General features: G+C 44.7%; 1 protein-coding gene across 3 annotated transcripts in view; it reads right to left on the bottom strand.

The window, feature by feature from the left end:
* Positions 1–16,712, bottom strand: part of LOC137310136 (intermembrane lipid transfer protein VPS13B-like) — an 875,231-nt gene that overhangs the window by 707,555 nt on the left and 150,964 nt on the right. For all 3 annotated transcript variants that reach the window (XM_067978127.1, XM_067978114.1, XM_067978120.1), the window contains exons 9-10: positions 7,869–7,964; positions 6,569–6,691 (exon numbers count right to left, since the gene is read on the bottom strand). In XM_067978127.1, coding sequence (XP_067834228.1) covers positions 6,569–6,691; positions 7,869–7,964 — 219 coding nt within the window. The remainder of the gene's footprint in view (positions 1–6,568; positions 6,692–7,868; positions 7,965–16,712) is intronic.

Raw genomic sequence — 16,712 nt, 5'->3', positions numbered from 1 at the left:
GGGGAAAAATAGAGCGGGAGAGTAAACTTGCAAAGAATATAAAAGTGGACTGTAAAAGCTTCTACAAGTATGTAAAAAGAAAAAGATTAGTGAAGACAAATGTAGGTCCCTTACAGTCAGAAACAGGAGAATTAATAATGGAAAACAAGGAAATGGCAGAGCAATTAAACAAATACTTCGGTTCTGTCTTCACGGAATCCCAGAAATGCTAGGGAACCAAGGGACGAGTGAGAAGGAGGAATTAAAGGAAATTAGTATTAGTAAAACAATAGTGCTGGAGAAATTAATGGGACTGAAAGCCGATAAATCCCCAGGGCCCGATAATCTGCATCCCAGAGTACTAAAAGAGGTAGCCGTAGAAATAGTGGATGCATTAGTTGTCATCTTCCAAAATTCTATAGATTATGGAACAGTGCCTGCAAATTGGAGGGTGGCAAATGTAACCCAACTATTTAAAAAAGGAGGGAGAGAAAACAGGGAACTACAAACCAGTTAGCCTCACATCAGTAGTAGGGAAAATGCTAGAGTCTATTATAAAGGACGTGATAACAGGACACTTAGAAAATATCACGGGATTAGACAAAGTCAGTATGGATTTATGAAAGGGAAATCATGCTTGACAAACCGACTGGAGTTTTTTTTGAGGATGTAACTGGTAGAATAGATAAAGGAGAACCAGTGGATGTGGTTTATTTGGATTTTCAGAAGGTCTTTGATAAAGTCCCACATAAGAGGTTAGTGTGCAAAATTAAAGCACGTGGGATTGGTGGTAATATACTGGCATGGATTGAAAATTGGTTAACAGACAGGAAACAGAGAGTAGGAATAAATGGTTCTTTTTCGGGGTGGCAGGCAGTGACTGGTGGGGTACCGCAGGGATCAGTGCTTGGGCCCCAGCTATTCACAATATATATCAATGATTTGGATGAGGGAACCAAATGTAATATTTCCACGTTTGCTGACGACACAAAACTAAGTGGGATCGTGAGTTGTGAGGAGGATGCAAAGAGGCTTCAAGGTGATTTAGACAAGTTGGATGAGTGGGCAAATACATGGCAGATGCAGCATAATGTGGATAAATGTGAAGTTATCCACTTTGGAAAGAAAAACAGAAAGGCAGAGTATTATTTAAATGGTGATAGATTGGGAAATGTTGATGTACAAAGGGACCTGAGTGTCCTTGTACACCAGTCACTGAAAGTAAACATGCAGGTGCAGCAAGCAGTTAGGAAGGCAAATGGTATGTTGGCCTTAATTGCAAGAGCTGTCCCACAGACTGGTCAAGCAACAGCTTGACACAGCCATACTCACAGAATCATACCTTTCAGCCAATGTCCCAGACTCTTCCATCACCATCCCTGGATATCTCCTGTCCCACCTGCAGGACAGACCGACCAGAGGTGGCGGTAGAGTGATATACAGTCAGTCGCGAGTGGCCCTGGGAGACCTCAGCATTAACTCCAGACCCCATGAAATCTCATGGCATCAGGTCAAACATGGGCAACGAAACCTCCTGCTGATTACCACCTACCGTCCTCCCTCAGCTGATGAATCAGTCCTCCTCCATGTTGAGCACCACTTGGAGGGAGCACTCAGGGCAGCAAGGGCACAGAATGTACTCTGGGTGGGGGACTTCAATGTCCATCACCAAGAGTTGCTCGGCAGCAGCACTACTGACCGAGCTGGCAGAGTCCTGAAGGACATAGCTGCCAGACTGGGCCTGCGGCAGGTGGTGAGCGAACCAACAGGAGGGAAATATCTACTTGACCTCGTCCTCACCAATCTACCCGTCGCAGATGCATCTGTCCATGACAGTATTGGTAGGAGTGACCACCGCACAGTCCTCGTGGAAACGAAGTCCCATCTTCGCACTGAGGACACCATCCAACGTGTTGTGTGGCACTATCACCGTGCTAAATGAGATAGATTCAGAACAGATCTAGCAGCTCAAAACTGGGCATCCATGAGGCACTGTGGGCCATCAGCAGCAGCAGAATTGTATTCCAGCACAATCTGTAACCTCATGGCCCGGCATATTCCTCACTCTACCATTACCAAAAGCCAGGGGATCAACCCTGGTTCAATGAGGAGTGTGGAAGAGCATGCCAGGAGCAGCACCAGGCCTACCGAAAAATGAGGTGCCAACCTGGTGAAGCTACAACTCAGGACTACATGCATGCTAAACAGCGGAAGCAACATGCTATAGACAGAGCTAAGCGATTCCACAACCAATGGATCAGATCAAAGCTCGGCAGTCCTGCCACATCCAGTGAATGGTGGTGGACAATTAAACAATTAGAAGGAGGAGGAGGCTCTGTAAACATCCCCATCCTCAATGATGGCGGAGTCCAGCACGTGAGTGCAAAAGAGGGCACGTTTGCAACAATCTTCAGCCAGAAGTGCCGAGTGGATGATCCATCTCGGCCTCCTCCCGATATCCCCTTCACAGAAGCCTGTCTTCAGCCAATTCGATTCACTCCACGTGATATCAAGAAACGACTGAGTGCACTGGATACAGCAAAGGCCATGGGCCCCGACAACATCCCGGCTGTAGTGCTGAAGACTTGTGCTCCAGAACTAGCTGCGCCTCTAGCCAAACTGTTCCAGTACAGCGACAACACTGGCATCTACCCGACAATGTGGAAAATTGCCCAGGTATGTCCTGTCCTCAAAAAGCAGGACAAATCCAATCCGGCCAATTACCGCCCCATCAGCCCACTCTCAATCATCAGCAAAGTGTTGGAAGGTGTCGTCGACAGTGCTATCAAGCGGCACTTACTCACCATTAATCTGCTCACCAATGCTCAGTTTGGGTTCCGCCAGGACCACTCCGCCCCAGACCTCATTACAGCCTTGGTCCAAACATGGACAGAAGAGCTGAATTCCAGAGGTGAGGTGAGAGTGACTGCCCTTGACAACAAGGCAGCATTTGACTGAGTGTGGCACCAATGAGCCCTAGTAAAATTGAAGTCAATGGAAATCAGGGGGAAAACTCTCCAGTGGCTGGAGTCATACCTAGCACAAAGGAAGATGGTAGTGGTTGTTGGAGGCCAATCATCTCAGCCCCAGGACGTGCTGCAGGAGTTCCTCAGGGCAGTGTCCTAGTCCCAACCATCTTCAGTTGCTTCATCAATAACCTTCCCTCCATCATAAGGTCAGAAATGGGGATGTTCGCTGATGTTTGCACAGTGTTCCGTTTCATTCGCAACCCCTCAGATAATGAAGCAGTCCATGCCCGCTTGCAGCAAGACCTGGACAATATCCAGGCTTGGGCTCATAAGTGGCAAGTAACATTCGCACCAGACAAGTGCCAGGCAATGACCATCTCCAACAAGAGTGTCTAACCACCTCCCCTTGACATTCAACGGCATTACCGTCGCCGAATCCCACACCATCAACATCCCGGGAGTCACCATTGATCAGAAACGTAACTGGACCAGCCATATAAATACTGTGGCTACGAGAGCAGGTCAGAGGCTGGGTATTCTGCGGCGAGTGACTCAACTCCTGACTCCCCAAAGCCTTTCCACCATCTACAAGGCACAAGTCAGGAGTGTGATGGAATACTGTCCACTTGCCTGGATGAGTGCAGCTCCAACAACACTCAAGAAGCTCGACAGCATCCAGGACAAAGCAGACCGCTTGATTGGTACCCCATCCACCACCCGAAACATTCACTCACTTCACCACCGGCGCACAGTGGCTGCAGTGTGCACCATCCACAGGATGCACTGCAGAAACTCGAGTGCTTCTTCAACAGCACCTCCCAGACCCGGGATCTCTACCACCTCGAAGGACAAGGGCAGCAGGCACATGGGAACACCACCACCTGCACGTTCCCCTCCAAGTCACACACCATCCCGACTTGGAAATATATCGCCGTTCCTTCATCGTTGCTGGGTCAAAATCCTGGAACTCCCTACCTAACAGCACTGTGGGAGAACCTTCACCACATGGACTGCAGCAGTTCAAGAAGGCGGCTCTCCACCACCTTCTCAAGGGCATTAGGGATGGGCAATAAATGCTGGCCTCACCAGTGATGCCCACATCCCATGAACGAATAAAAAGAGGATGTGAGTACAGGAGCAAGAATGTCTTACTGCAGTTATACAGGCCCTTGGCGAGACCACACCTGGAGTATTGTGTGCAGTTTTGGTCTCCTTACCTAAGAAAGGATATACTTGCCATAGAGGGAGTGCAGCGAAGGTTCACCAGACTGATTCCTGGGATGGCAGGACTGTCATATGACAAGAGATTGGGTCGACTTGGCCTGTATTCACTCAAGTTTAGAAAATGAGAGGGGATCTCATTGAAACATATAAAATTCTGACCGGGCTAGACAGATTGGATGCAGCGAGCATGTTTCCCCTGGCTGGGGGGTTCAGAACATGGGGTCACAGTCTCAGGATACGGGGTAGGACATTTCGGACTGAGATGAGGAGAAATTTCTTCGCTCAGAGGATGTTGAATCTATGGCATTCTCTACCACAGAAGGCTGTGGAAGCCAAGTCACTGAATATATTTAAGAAGGAGCTGGATAGATTTCTCAACACAAAAGGCATCAAGGTATATGGGGAGAGAGCGGGAATATGGTATTGAGATAGAGGATCAGGCACGATCACATTGAATGGCAGAGCAGGCTCGAAGGGCCGAATTGCCTACTCCTGCTCCTATTTTCTTTGTTTTTATGTTTCTAAGACTCTGCTGCCCATATCCTAACTCGCACCAAGTTCCGTTCAACCATCACTCCTGTGCTTGCTGACCTACATTGGCTCCCTGTCCAGGAATGCCTTGATTTTAAAATTCTCATCCTAGTTTTCAAATCCCTCCACGGCCTCGCCCCCTCCCTATCTCTATAACCTCCTCCAGCCCTACAACCCTCCGAGATCTCTGAGCTCCTCCGATTCTTGCCTCTTGCGCATCCCCAATTTTAATCGTTCCACCAGTGGCGGCTGTGCTTTCAGTTGCCTCGGCCCTAAGCTCTGGAATTCCCTCCCTAAACCTCTCCACATCTCTCTTCTCCTTTAAGATGCTCCTTAAAATCTACCTCTTCACCTGTCCTAATATCTGCTTATGTGGCTCGGTGTCAAATTCTGTTTGATAATCACTACTCTGAAGCACTTTGGGACGTTTTAACTGCATTAAAGGCGCAATATAAATGCAACTATTTACAATCTATATCAATAACTTGGATGATGGGACCGAATGTATGGTTGCTAAATTTGCAGATGACACAAAGGTAGGTTGGAAAGTAAGTTGTGAAGAGGACATAAGGAGTCTGCAAAGGGATATAGATAGGTTAAGTGAGTGGGCAAAAATTTGGCTGATGGAGTATAATATGGGAAAATGTGAACTTGTCCACTTTGGCAGAAGGAATAGAAAAGCAGTATATTATTTAAATGGAGAGAGATTGCAGAACTCTGAGGTACAGAGGGATCTGGGTGTCCTAGTGCATGAATCACAAAAAGTTAGTATGCAGGACAGCAAGTGATTGGGAAGGCAAATGGAATGTTGGCATTTATTGCAAGGGGAATGGAATATAAAAGTAGAGATGTTTTGCTGCAGTTGTAGAGGGCATTGGTGAGGCCACATCTGGAATACTGTGTGCAGTTTTGGTCTCCTTATTTAAGAAAGGACATAATTGCTTTGGAGGCGGTTCAGAGAAGGTTCACTCAACTGATTCCTGGGATGAGGGTTATCTTATGAGGAAGGGTTGGACAAGTTGGGCAAGTTGGGCCTGTATACACTGGAGTTTAGAAGAATGAGAGGTGATCTTAATGAAACATAAGATCCTGAGAGGACTAGAAGGGGTGGATGCTGAGAGGATGTTTCCCCTTGTGGGAGAGACCAGAACTAGGGGCCACAGTTTAAAAATAAGGGGTCTCCCATTTAAGACGGAGATGAGGAGAATTTCTTTCACTCAGAGGGTCGTAAGTCTGTGGAACTCCCTTCCCCAGAGAGCAGTGGAGGCAGGGTCATTGAATATTTTTAAGGCTGAGTTACAGATTCCTGATTAACAAGGGAGTCAAAGCTTATAATAGGTAGACAGGAAAGTAGGGTTGAGGTCGCAATCAGATCAGCCATGATCTTATCAAATGGCAGAGCAGGCTCGAGGGGCCGAATGGCCTACTCCTGCTCCTAATTCGTATGTTCGTTTGTAAGTTGTTGATGTTGTTGTTGTCGTCAACTCCAGATTCGACTATTCCAATGCTCTTCTGGCCGACCTCCCTTCTTCCACCCTCCGTAAACGTCAGCTCATCCAAAACTCTGCTGCCCGTAGCCCTTCGTGGCCTCACCACTCCTTATCTCTGTAACCTCCTCCAACCGTGCAACTCTCCAAGAACTCTGCATTCCTCCAAATTTGTCCTCTTCTGCAACCCCTGCTCCCTTTGCTTTATCTTTGCCCGCCTGCAGCCATCTAGGCCCTGAGCTGTGAAATTCCCTCCCTAAACCTCTCCGCCGCTCTCCTCTTCAAGACCCTCCTAAAAAATTAAAACCATGTTTAAGGCGTCATATAAATACAATTGTTGTTGTTATTTTAACAAAAAAGTTTGTGTCAATTACTTACATTTTCACTTCTGTTTGTAGTTTCTTCAAAGTCTTTTACACCCATTATTCCCTTCAGGCATAAAGCCTTGCAGCCCACAAAGCCCATTTGGCAATCAAAGAAAAGCTCTCCCATCATCAGCACCTTGGCAAAAACAGTATGAATTATTGTGGTTAAAGCTATTCACGCTACATGTACAAACATGAAAAAATCCTTACTTTCCTTATCTAAAACATATTAGCAAATGAATTAGTGTAGATCTTTAAAAAAAGCCATTTTTATGTGGTTGAATAGAAGTGAAAGAGAAACATAGAAACAAAGGTTAATAAAATTCAAAATAGTCTGCTGTAAAACTTAAATAAGCAAATTACAAATTTCACAATAAAATTAGCAATTTCCCTCAAAGTAATTAATTCTCAACTCAATTGCAAATCCATGGACAATTCACAAACAATTCATGATGCTGTCCATCATGATTTCTACTAAGCTCCATTTTACTGAAGATTAGGAATTTTAAAATTAAGCAAGCAATGTTTGTTATTAATTTTGTTCTGCATCATTCCAGCATTCCAATACTCTGGTACAATATTATGCGCACCACAAATTTCCTGAAAAGGTAATAGCTGGGAAGTACATTCATGTACAAATACCTACATATAAAGAGAAACGTGTGATTAATAAAATCTTAAAACATTTACTAGACTACTGCATTAACATGGCAGTTCCACCTTTACTATAATAAGTTAGTGGGAGCGATTTTAACCCTACCCGCCTGGAGGAAACTACACTTTTAACTCATGCCTGAGCAATGCTCCATTATGATTTTGAACTCTGGCATAATTATGATCAATATAAAAGTAGACCTAGTTTTAAAGCTAGTTTTCTACCTTCTTACCTCAACTTCTAATGAAAATCTGTTGTAAGATAGGGTAATTAATTCAGTATTGACCATTTCTCACACACAGTACTTCCAATTGAGATAAATACACATTCATGTTGCTTGCTTAACGGAAGCAATAGATTTTACTTGGCACAAGTTTATTTTTACAAAGAGATTTCTACATATTTGTCACTTCATAACATGGAAGTGCTTCAACAAAATATCAAGACAATGGTATAAATTGAAGTTCATTTGCACTTTCTTATAGATGTGTTTTAATTGCTAAAATTACAGAAGACTATAAAGTGATGCAAGTGAAGACATTTCTGAAGAAAAATGTTTTTCCAAAGGGTATATTAATAATGGTAAATTAACAAATCGATGAGAAGGTGCTATCACAGGAAGCTTTACTAATACTTTGGGCAAAGAATTGAAAAATACCTCAACAGTAGTCCCTTCTTGCTCCCAGCAAAGCACTTCTTTGGATTTCACTTTCTGAGGGCTATAATAGCTGCTCTCCGTTTGCATTTCTGTCAACTGTAACAAAATGACAATACCTCATTTCAAATACGTTGCATATTAGCAATAAATAGTCGTAATCTGTCATCTCAATACACAAAATTGCTGCAGACAAATTAATCTTTTCGTTTCAACCAAATTCTGTTATTACACAGGAAACAGGTGCAGAAAAACAGCTGCAACTTATTATCCACATCAGGATATAAGGCTCGCTGTTGACTATGATTTAATCACATCTCGATAATGACATGTATTTTGAACATAAGGTTAATGTTAAACTTCTCATGTTAACAATTTCTTTACATCTGCTAGTCAAATACCTCCATCACTGTCAAACCTGTATCTTTATCTAACTGAATAATTATGCAACTGAATGTGAAAATGTAAAAAACTTGCAGTCCAGCAAATCAACTACAAAATCTTCTTGGGAATGATCTTCACATAGGAGCTTTTTTTATATATATTTCAAAGAATAAAATCGCAGAACCAATGGCATCCAGCTACAAAATACCATCATAATCAATCAGCAAGAAGTTTTAGAAATTGTCAGATTGAATTCAGATTCCAAACGATTACCAATGGTTAACTTACCCTTGACAATTATTTCAATTATACTGTCATGATTGGAAGCAATATTCATTCCTACAGTATGGAAATACCCACAGCTCTCATTACAAATCCATTTCCACTACTCATGTTGTGTAACTCATGTTACACATGTTGGTTTTTCATAGCTATGTTAATATTCCATAAGGTAAAGAGTTATGCATAACCTGTAGTCTTTATTACCTTCCCAGCTTCATCTGTCAACAATTATTTCAGAGGAAAAGCAATTAATTGATTAAAGGAACTCAAAATCTAGAAGAACAATTTGAAGCATTATTAAATCAACAGTAGGCTTAATTTGGCATCATGTTCTACTGGAATGGTCCCTATAACATACAACAATAATGCAGCAACTGGACTCTATTTTTGACCCAAGTTAAGTGTAAATGAATTGCAAACATTTTTACTAGGCAAATAGGACAATCGTAAGCAATGTTTCTGAAAATTGGCATGATTATATGAGACTTGGTAATCATACCTTGTGAATATTATGCAATTACAGCTGGAATCCTTTAACAAGTTAAATGAAAACAGAACAAAATGCCAAGATAAATTTAAAAATGTATTTGAGAAGTCCTAAAATTTGTTCTCAATAAAATATTATATTTCAATTTAGCTAAATTAGGTTAAAAACTTAATCCGTTCCAAATAGTTGCAGTTTGTATTAATGCATTCTTTTTAAATAGCTACTACTGAAGCTACTGTTTCAGGACTGCTTTTTCCATATGGTAATTTTTCCAAATTAAAAGTCATGAGATATGGTAATTTCACAGCTCTACAATTCACACTGTAATCCTGATACTTAAAAGTTCTTGAGGAGAGACAGGATAAAAAAAACTGCTGCTACTTAATCTCACTGCTAAACACTTGATAAAAGCTTAAGACTGCTCATTAAAATTTTAAATATAAACTTTATTTACAAATTAAACACTTAACCTGTTCTTCATGAAAGGCCGAGCAGCTGAAAAGGTTAGTGACTAGCAATCTCGGTGTAAGATCGGTTTTGATTCTCGTCAAAGAAAGACGGCTGAGAATCTATGTAAACTCGGGAACTAAATGCACTCTGACCAATTGAAAACTGTAGAATGGAACAGTTATTTCTTTTTAAAAAGTCTGAAACGGTGGTGGAAGCTGGTTCAATAATAACTTCCAAAAGAGAACTAGAAATACACTTAAGAAGGAAAAATTTGCAGGGCGATGGAGAATGAGAAGGGGAAGGGAAATAATTGATAGCTCTTTCAGAGAGCTGAAACAGGCACGGTGGGCCGAATGGCCTCCTTCTCTGCTGTATGATTCCATGAGTCATCGAGTTACCCACTATGGATATGGTAAAGTGTTTTGCATACTCTGGGCCCAGTTTTTTTTGCACACTATTTGGGCTGCTAAATGAAATGATAAAAATAGTACCGATTCTTTTGTCTTCAATTAGCCAATAGTGAATTCAAAAAAATGTACTTTACTGTGCACCTGCATTTAACAAGGTCGATGTGTCACCTTTACACTGACAACCTGAATTTTTTTTTTATTCGTTCATGGGATGTGGGCGTCGCTGGCGAGGCCAGCATTTATTGCCCATCCCTAATTGCCCTCGAGAAGGTGGTGGTGAGCCGCCTTCTTGAACCGCTGCAGTCCGTGTGGTGACGGTACTCCCAAAGTGCTGTTAGGAAGGGAGTTCCAGGATTTTGACCCAGCGACAATGAAGGAACGGTGATATATTTCCAAGTCGGGATGGTGTGTGACTTGGAGGGGAACGTGCAGGTGGTGTTGTTCCCATGTGCCTGCTGCTCTTGTCCTTCTGGATGGTAGAGGTCACGGGTTTGGGAGGTGCTGTCGAAGAAGCCTTGGCGAGTTGCTGCAGTGCATCTTGTGGATGGTACACACTGCAGCCACAGTGCGCCGGTGGTGGATGGGGTGCCAATCAAGCGGGCTGCTTTATCTTGGATGGTGTCGAGCTTCTTGAGTGTTGTTGGAGCTGCACTCATCCAGGCAAGTGGAGAGTATTCCATCACACTCCTGACTTGTGCCTTGTAGATGGTGGAAAGGCTTTGCGGAGTCAGGAGGTGAGTCACTCGCCGCAGAATACCCAGCCTCTGACCTGCTCTCGTAGCCACAGTATTTATATGGCTGGTCCAGTTAAGTTTCTGGTCAATGGTGACCCCCAGGATGTTGATGGTGGGGGATTCGGCAATGGGTAATGCCGTTGAATGTCAAGGGGAGGTGGTTAGACTCTCTCTTGTTGGAGATGGTCATTGCCTGGCACTTATCTGGCGCGAATGTTACTTGCCACTCATGAGCCCAAGCCTGGATGTTGTCCAGGTCTTGCTGCATGCGGGCTCGGACTGCTTCATTATTTGAGGGGTTGCGAATGGAACTGAACACTGTGCAGTCATCAGCGAACATCCCCATTTCTGACCTTATGATGGAGGGAAGGTCATTGATGAAGCAGCTGAAGATGGTTGGGCCTAGGACACTGCCCTGAGGAACTCCTGCAGCAATGTCCTGGGGCTGAGATGATTGGCCTCCAACAACCACTACCATTTTCCTTTGTGCTAGGTATGACTCCAGCCACTGGAGAGCTTTCCCCCTGATTCCCATTGACTTCAATTTTACAGACAATCCTAAATATGTTGCCAGGGCAATATGCAATAGATGTGCTGCATATTTTGCAAAGATACTGCACTAAAAGGAAACAGAAGAAAGAATTGGCAGATGCTTCTACATAAAACACGAAAGGCGTCAAATTCTGAGAAAAGATTTAAGTGGGAAATTCTAAAAAACGATTTAAATAATTTCTGCCTTATCATTTGATAATCTCTCCCCAGCTCCCTGAACAAAACATTAAAGTGGATTGGCACCAAAACAGAAATGTTAACTCTCTTTTTCCACAGATGCTGCCTGATTTGCCGAGCATTTCCAGCATTTTCTGGTTTTACTTCAGATTTCCAGCATCCGCTTTTGATTTAGTGTTTAATTCACTGCCACTTCTCTTCCTGGAATGCCCACCTTGAAGAAGATCTGCTCTTCTCTCCGAAGGGATTTCCGTTTGTCTCTTTTACCTTGTTCACCTTCAGTGCTTTCTGTTTCATAGAATCATAGAAAGGTTCACAGAAGGAGGCCATTCAGTCCATCGAGTCCATGCCAGCTCTCGACAAGAGCAATCCAGCTAATCCCACTCCCACGCCCTATCCCCATAGCCCTGCAATTTTTTTCTTTTCAAGTACTTATCCAGTTCCCTTTTGGAGGCCATGATTGAATCTGCCCCCACCACCCACTCGGGCAGTTCATTCCAGATCCTAACCACTCGCTGTATAAAAAAGTTTTTCCTCATGTCACCTTTGGTTCTTTTACCAATCACCTTAAATCTATGTCCTCTAAGTATTGGCCCTTTTGCCAATGGGAACAGTTTCTCTCTATCTATTCTGTCAAGACCCTTCAAGACACATCGTTCACCTGAGGAAGGAGGTAGCCTCCGAAAGCTTGTGAATTTAAAATAAAATTGCTGGACTATAACTTGGTGTTGTAAAATTGTTTACATATATCAAGAAAAGCAGTGGTCCTAGTACCAATCCTTGGGGAACAGCACTGTACACCTCCCTCCAGTCCGAAAAACAGCTGTTCACCACTACTCCCTGCTTCCTGTTACTTAGCCAATTTTGTATCCATGCTGCTACTGCCCCCTTTATGCCGCAATCTTGATGACAAGCCTATTTGGCGGCACTTTATCAAATGCCTTTTCAAAGTCCATATACACCACATCAACCGTATTGCCCTCATCTACCCTCTCTGTTACCTCATCAAAAAACCGTATCAAGTTAGTTAAACATGATTTGCCTTTGACAAATCTGTGCTGGCTTTCCCTAATCAATCCATACTTGTCCAAATGACTGCTAATTCTATTGTTTCTAAAAGTTTCCCCACCACAGAGGTTAAACTGACTGGCCTGTAGTTGCCGGGTTTATCCTTACACCCTTTTTTGAACAAGAGTGTAACATTTGTAATTCTCCAGTCCTCTGGCACCATCCCCGTATCTAAGGGTGTTTGGAAGATTATGGCCAGTAACTCCACAATTTCCACCCTTACTTCCTTCTGCAACCGAGGATGCATCCCATCCGGACCGGGTGACTTATCTACTTTAATTACAGCTAGCCTTTCTAGTACCTCCTCTTTATCACATTTTAGCCCATCCAGTATCTCAACTACATCTTCCTTTAATGAGACTCTGGCGGCATCTTCCTCCTTGGTAAAGACAGATGCAAAGTACTCATTTGGTACCTTGGCCATGCCCTCTGCCTCCATGAGCAGATCTCCTTTTTTCGTCCCTAATTGGCCCCACCCCACCCCTTACTACCCGTTTACTGTTTTCATTCCCATAGAAGACTTTTGGATTCCCTTTCATTTGGCCGCCTGTCTATTCTCATACTCTCTTTGTCCCCATTTCCTTTTTCACTTCCCCTCTGAACTTTCTATATTCAATCTAGTTCTCACTTGTGTTATCAACCTGACATCTGTATTATGTCCCTTTTTTCTGCTTCATCTTACTCACTACTTCGTTTGTCATCCAGGGAGCTCTGGCTTTAGTTGCCCTACCTTTCTCCCGAGTGGAAATGTATCTAGCCTGTACCTGAACCATCTCCTCCTCAAAGGAGTTCAATTACAGTTTTGCCTGTCAATGTTTGATTCCAATTTACCCGAGCCAGATCTGTTCTCATCCCACTGAAATGGGAGGGTAGTGAATCTTTGGAATTCTCTACCACAGAGGGCTGTGGATGCTGAGTCCTTGAATATATTGAAGGCTGAGATAGATAGATTTTAGGACTCTAGGGGAATCAAGGGATATGGGGATCGGGCAGGAAGTGGAGTTGAGATTGAAGATCAGCCATGATCTAACTGAATGGCAGAGCAGGCTCGAGGGGCTGTACGGCCGACTCCTGCTTCTTACGTTCTTATGTTCTAAATTAGCCCTCGTCCAATTGAATATTTTTACTTTAGAATGGTCCATGTCCTTTTCCATAGCTATTCTAAACCTTATGATAGTGTGATCGCGGTTCCCTAAATGTTCCCCCACTGACACATGGCCCGCCTCATTCCCTGGAACCAAGTCCATCTGGTTTCCCTTCTCGTGTTTGGTCAGGTTTCTACTAAAACTCACTTTCATAGCCACAGCTCTTTCCTCAGCAACTGTCTCCAACTCCGACATATTCCACATGGATTCCAGCTTAAATTCCACCCTTCATGTTTCGGATCCACCCATGATTACAGATATCTCCATGATATTCAACGTTCCTCGAACCGCTGCTCTCGCCGCTTCCTGAGATCCACGCTCAACGCCATGCGCTGCCACATGCACGCTCTCGACTTCTCTCTTCAGCAGCACCGACTCACTCTACTTCAGAGTTATCCTGGTCCTCAGTTCCATTTCATCCTTCGCCTCATCCGGCGCTTTTTTACAAAAAACTTTTTTTCTTCCTTTCAGGTATCAAGGACCTCAAGCTTCAACAACTCTTAGATACCAACGTACCTCCCGATCGTTCTTCCCCTTCACTTTCCTCAGACCCCATCCCTCCCTCCAATCTCACCCTTTGTCGTGTTTTCACTATCCCCTCTGACCTTCCCCTCTCTGGCCCCGAACGATCAGCCCTCAGCGAAGGCCTCAGCTTCATTCCCTTACGCCCCCACCTCAATGAATTTCAAGTTCGACACGATGCTGAGCTCTTCTTCCATCGCCTTCGCCTCCGTGCCCACTTCTTTGGCCAGGAATCTTCCCTCTGCACAGCGGACCTTTTCTCGTTCCACCTGGACCCCCTCCCACTGGCCTCTTACCCTCTCTTGATCTTTTCGTTGGGAACTGCCAGTGTGACATCGGCCATCTCAATTTCCCTACTCCCCTCACTCACTCTAACCTACCTCCCTCTGAACTTGCAGCACTCCGTTCTCTCAGGTCCAACCCTGACATTGTCATTAAACCTGCTGACAAGGGCAGTGCTGTTGCTGTTTGTCCTTGCGGAGGCTGAACGACAATTCTCCAACACCTCCCCCTGGACCACGAGCCCACCGCCGAACATCAAGCCATAGTTTCCCAGACCGTCACTGACCTCATTTTCTCTGGAGATCTTCCCCCCAACAGCCTCCAACCTCATAGTCCCCCAACCCTGCACAGCCCGCTTTTACCTCCTTCCCAAGATCCACAAACAGGACTGCCCCGGCAGGCCCATCATTTTCAGCCAGTTCTTGCCCCACAGACTTTATTTCTTCCTATCTCAACACTATTTTTTCTCCCCTTGTCCAGTCTCTACCGACCGACATCTGCGACTCATCCGACGCCTTCCGCCACTTTAACAGTTTCCAGGTCCTAACCGTCTCCTTTTCACCATGGATGTCCAGTCCCTCTACACTTCCATTCCCCCAACAGGACGGCCTGCGGGCCCTCCGCTTCTTCCTTGAACGGAGGCCCAACCAGTCCCCATCCACCACCACCATCACCCTCCTCCTCCGCCTGGCTGAACTTGTTCTTACGTTGAATGACTTCTCCTTTGATTCCACTCACTTCCTCCAAATAAAAGGTGCCGCCAAGGGAACCCGTATGGGTCCCAGCTATGCCTGCCTTTTTGTGGGGTATGTGGAACATTCCTTGTTCCAGACCTACTCAGGTCCCCTCCCTCACCTCTTTTTCCGGTACATTGATGACAGCACTGATACAGTTTCCTGCTCTTGCCCCAAACTGGAAAATTTCATCAACTTTGCTTCCAATTTCCACCCTTCCCTCGCCTTCACATGGTCCAGCTCCGACTCTTCCCTTTTCTTCCTCAACTTCTCTATCTCCATTTCTGGGGATAGGCTGTCAACCAATATCTACAAGCCCACCGACCCCCACAGCCACCTTGATTGCACTTCCTTCTACCCACTTTCAATAAGGACTCTATTCCATTCTCCCAGTTTCTCCATCTCCACGCATCTGTTCTGATGATGCCATCTTCCACACCAGTGCTTCCGATATGTCCTCCTTTTTCCTCAACCGAGGATTCCCCTCCACTGTAGTTGACAGGGCCCTCGACTGTGTCCGTCCCATTTCCCGCACTTCTGTCTTCACCCTTTCCCCTCCCTCTCAGGACGATAGGGTCCCCCTTGTCCTCACCTTCCACCCCACCAGCCTCCACATTCAAAGTACCATCCTCCGCCATTTCTGATACCTCCAGCACGATGCCACCACCAAATACATCTTCCCCTCCCCTATCCTTTCAGCATTCCAAAGGGACTGTTCCCTCCGTGGCAACCTTGTCCACTCTTCCATCACCCCCAACATCCGCTCTCCTCCCCACGGCACCTTCCCGTGAGCGCACAGGAGATGCAACATCTGCCCTTTCACCTCCTCCCTTTCCACCGTCCAGGGCCCCAAACACTCCTTCCAGGTGAAACAGCGATTTACTTGTACTTCTTTCAATTCAGTACATTGTATTCGGCCAAACGCAGATTGAGTGATCACTTTGCTGAACACCTCCACTCAGTCCACAAGCGTGACCCTGAGCTTCCGGTCGCTTGCCATTTTAATTCCCTGTCCCACTCGGCCTCTTACACTGTTCCAATAAAGCTCAACAAAAGCTCGACATACAGCACCTCACCTTTCGATTAGGCACTTGAGAACCTTCTGGACTCAACACTGATTTCAATAACTTCTGATCATAGCCACTGCTCCCATTTTTTCAGACAGCAAGTGCTGGTAATGGTTCTGAAGTTGCCATTTACAGCTCCTCTAGACCCATCTTTTGTTTCTTTACTTGCCCCATTACCACCCTCCTTGCTTTGCACCATCATCCCTTTTGTCGTTTAATCACTCTTGCCCTTTACCCTATCAGAGATCTTCCCTTTTGTTCTTTCCTCCCTTCTCCTTCCTTCCCCCCCCCCCCCACCTCCACTCTCTGGCACTGTACTTGCTTAAAAACTGTTTCATCTTCAACTTCTTCCAGGTGTGACGAAGGGTCATTGACCTGAAACGTTAACCGTCTTTCTCCACAGATGCTGCCTAACTTGTTGAGTATTTCCAGCATTTTCTGTTTTTATTTCAGATTTCCAGCATCCACAGTATTTTGCTTTTGCTTGAACAGAAGATCTGTTTCGGAATGTCCCGGCATTTCCTGAATTCTACAGGTAACCTCTTCCATTATC

Source organism: Heptranchias perlo, chromosome 3, assembly GCF_035084215.1.
Source record: "Heptranchias perlo isolate sHepPer1 chromosome 3, sHepPer1.hap1, whole genome shotgun sequence".
Lineage (NCBI taxonomy): Eukaryota > Metazoa > Chordata > Chondrichthyes > Hexanchiformes > Hexanchidae > Heptranchias > Heptranchias perlo.
This window is presented reverse-complemented; position numbering and strand designations above follow the sequence as displayed.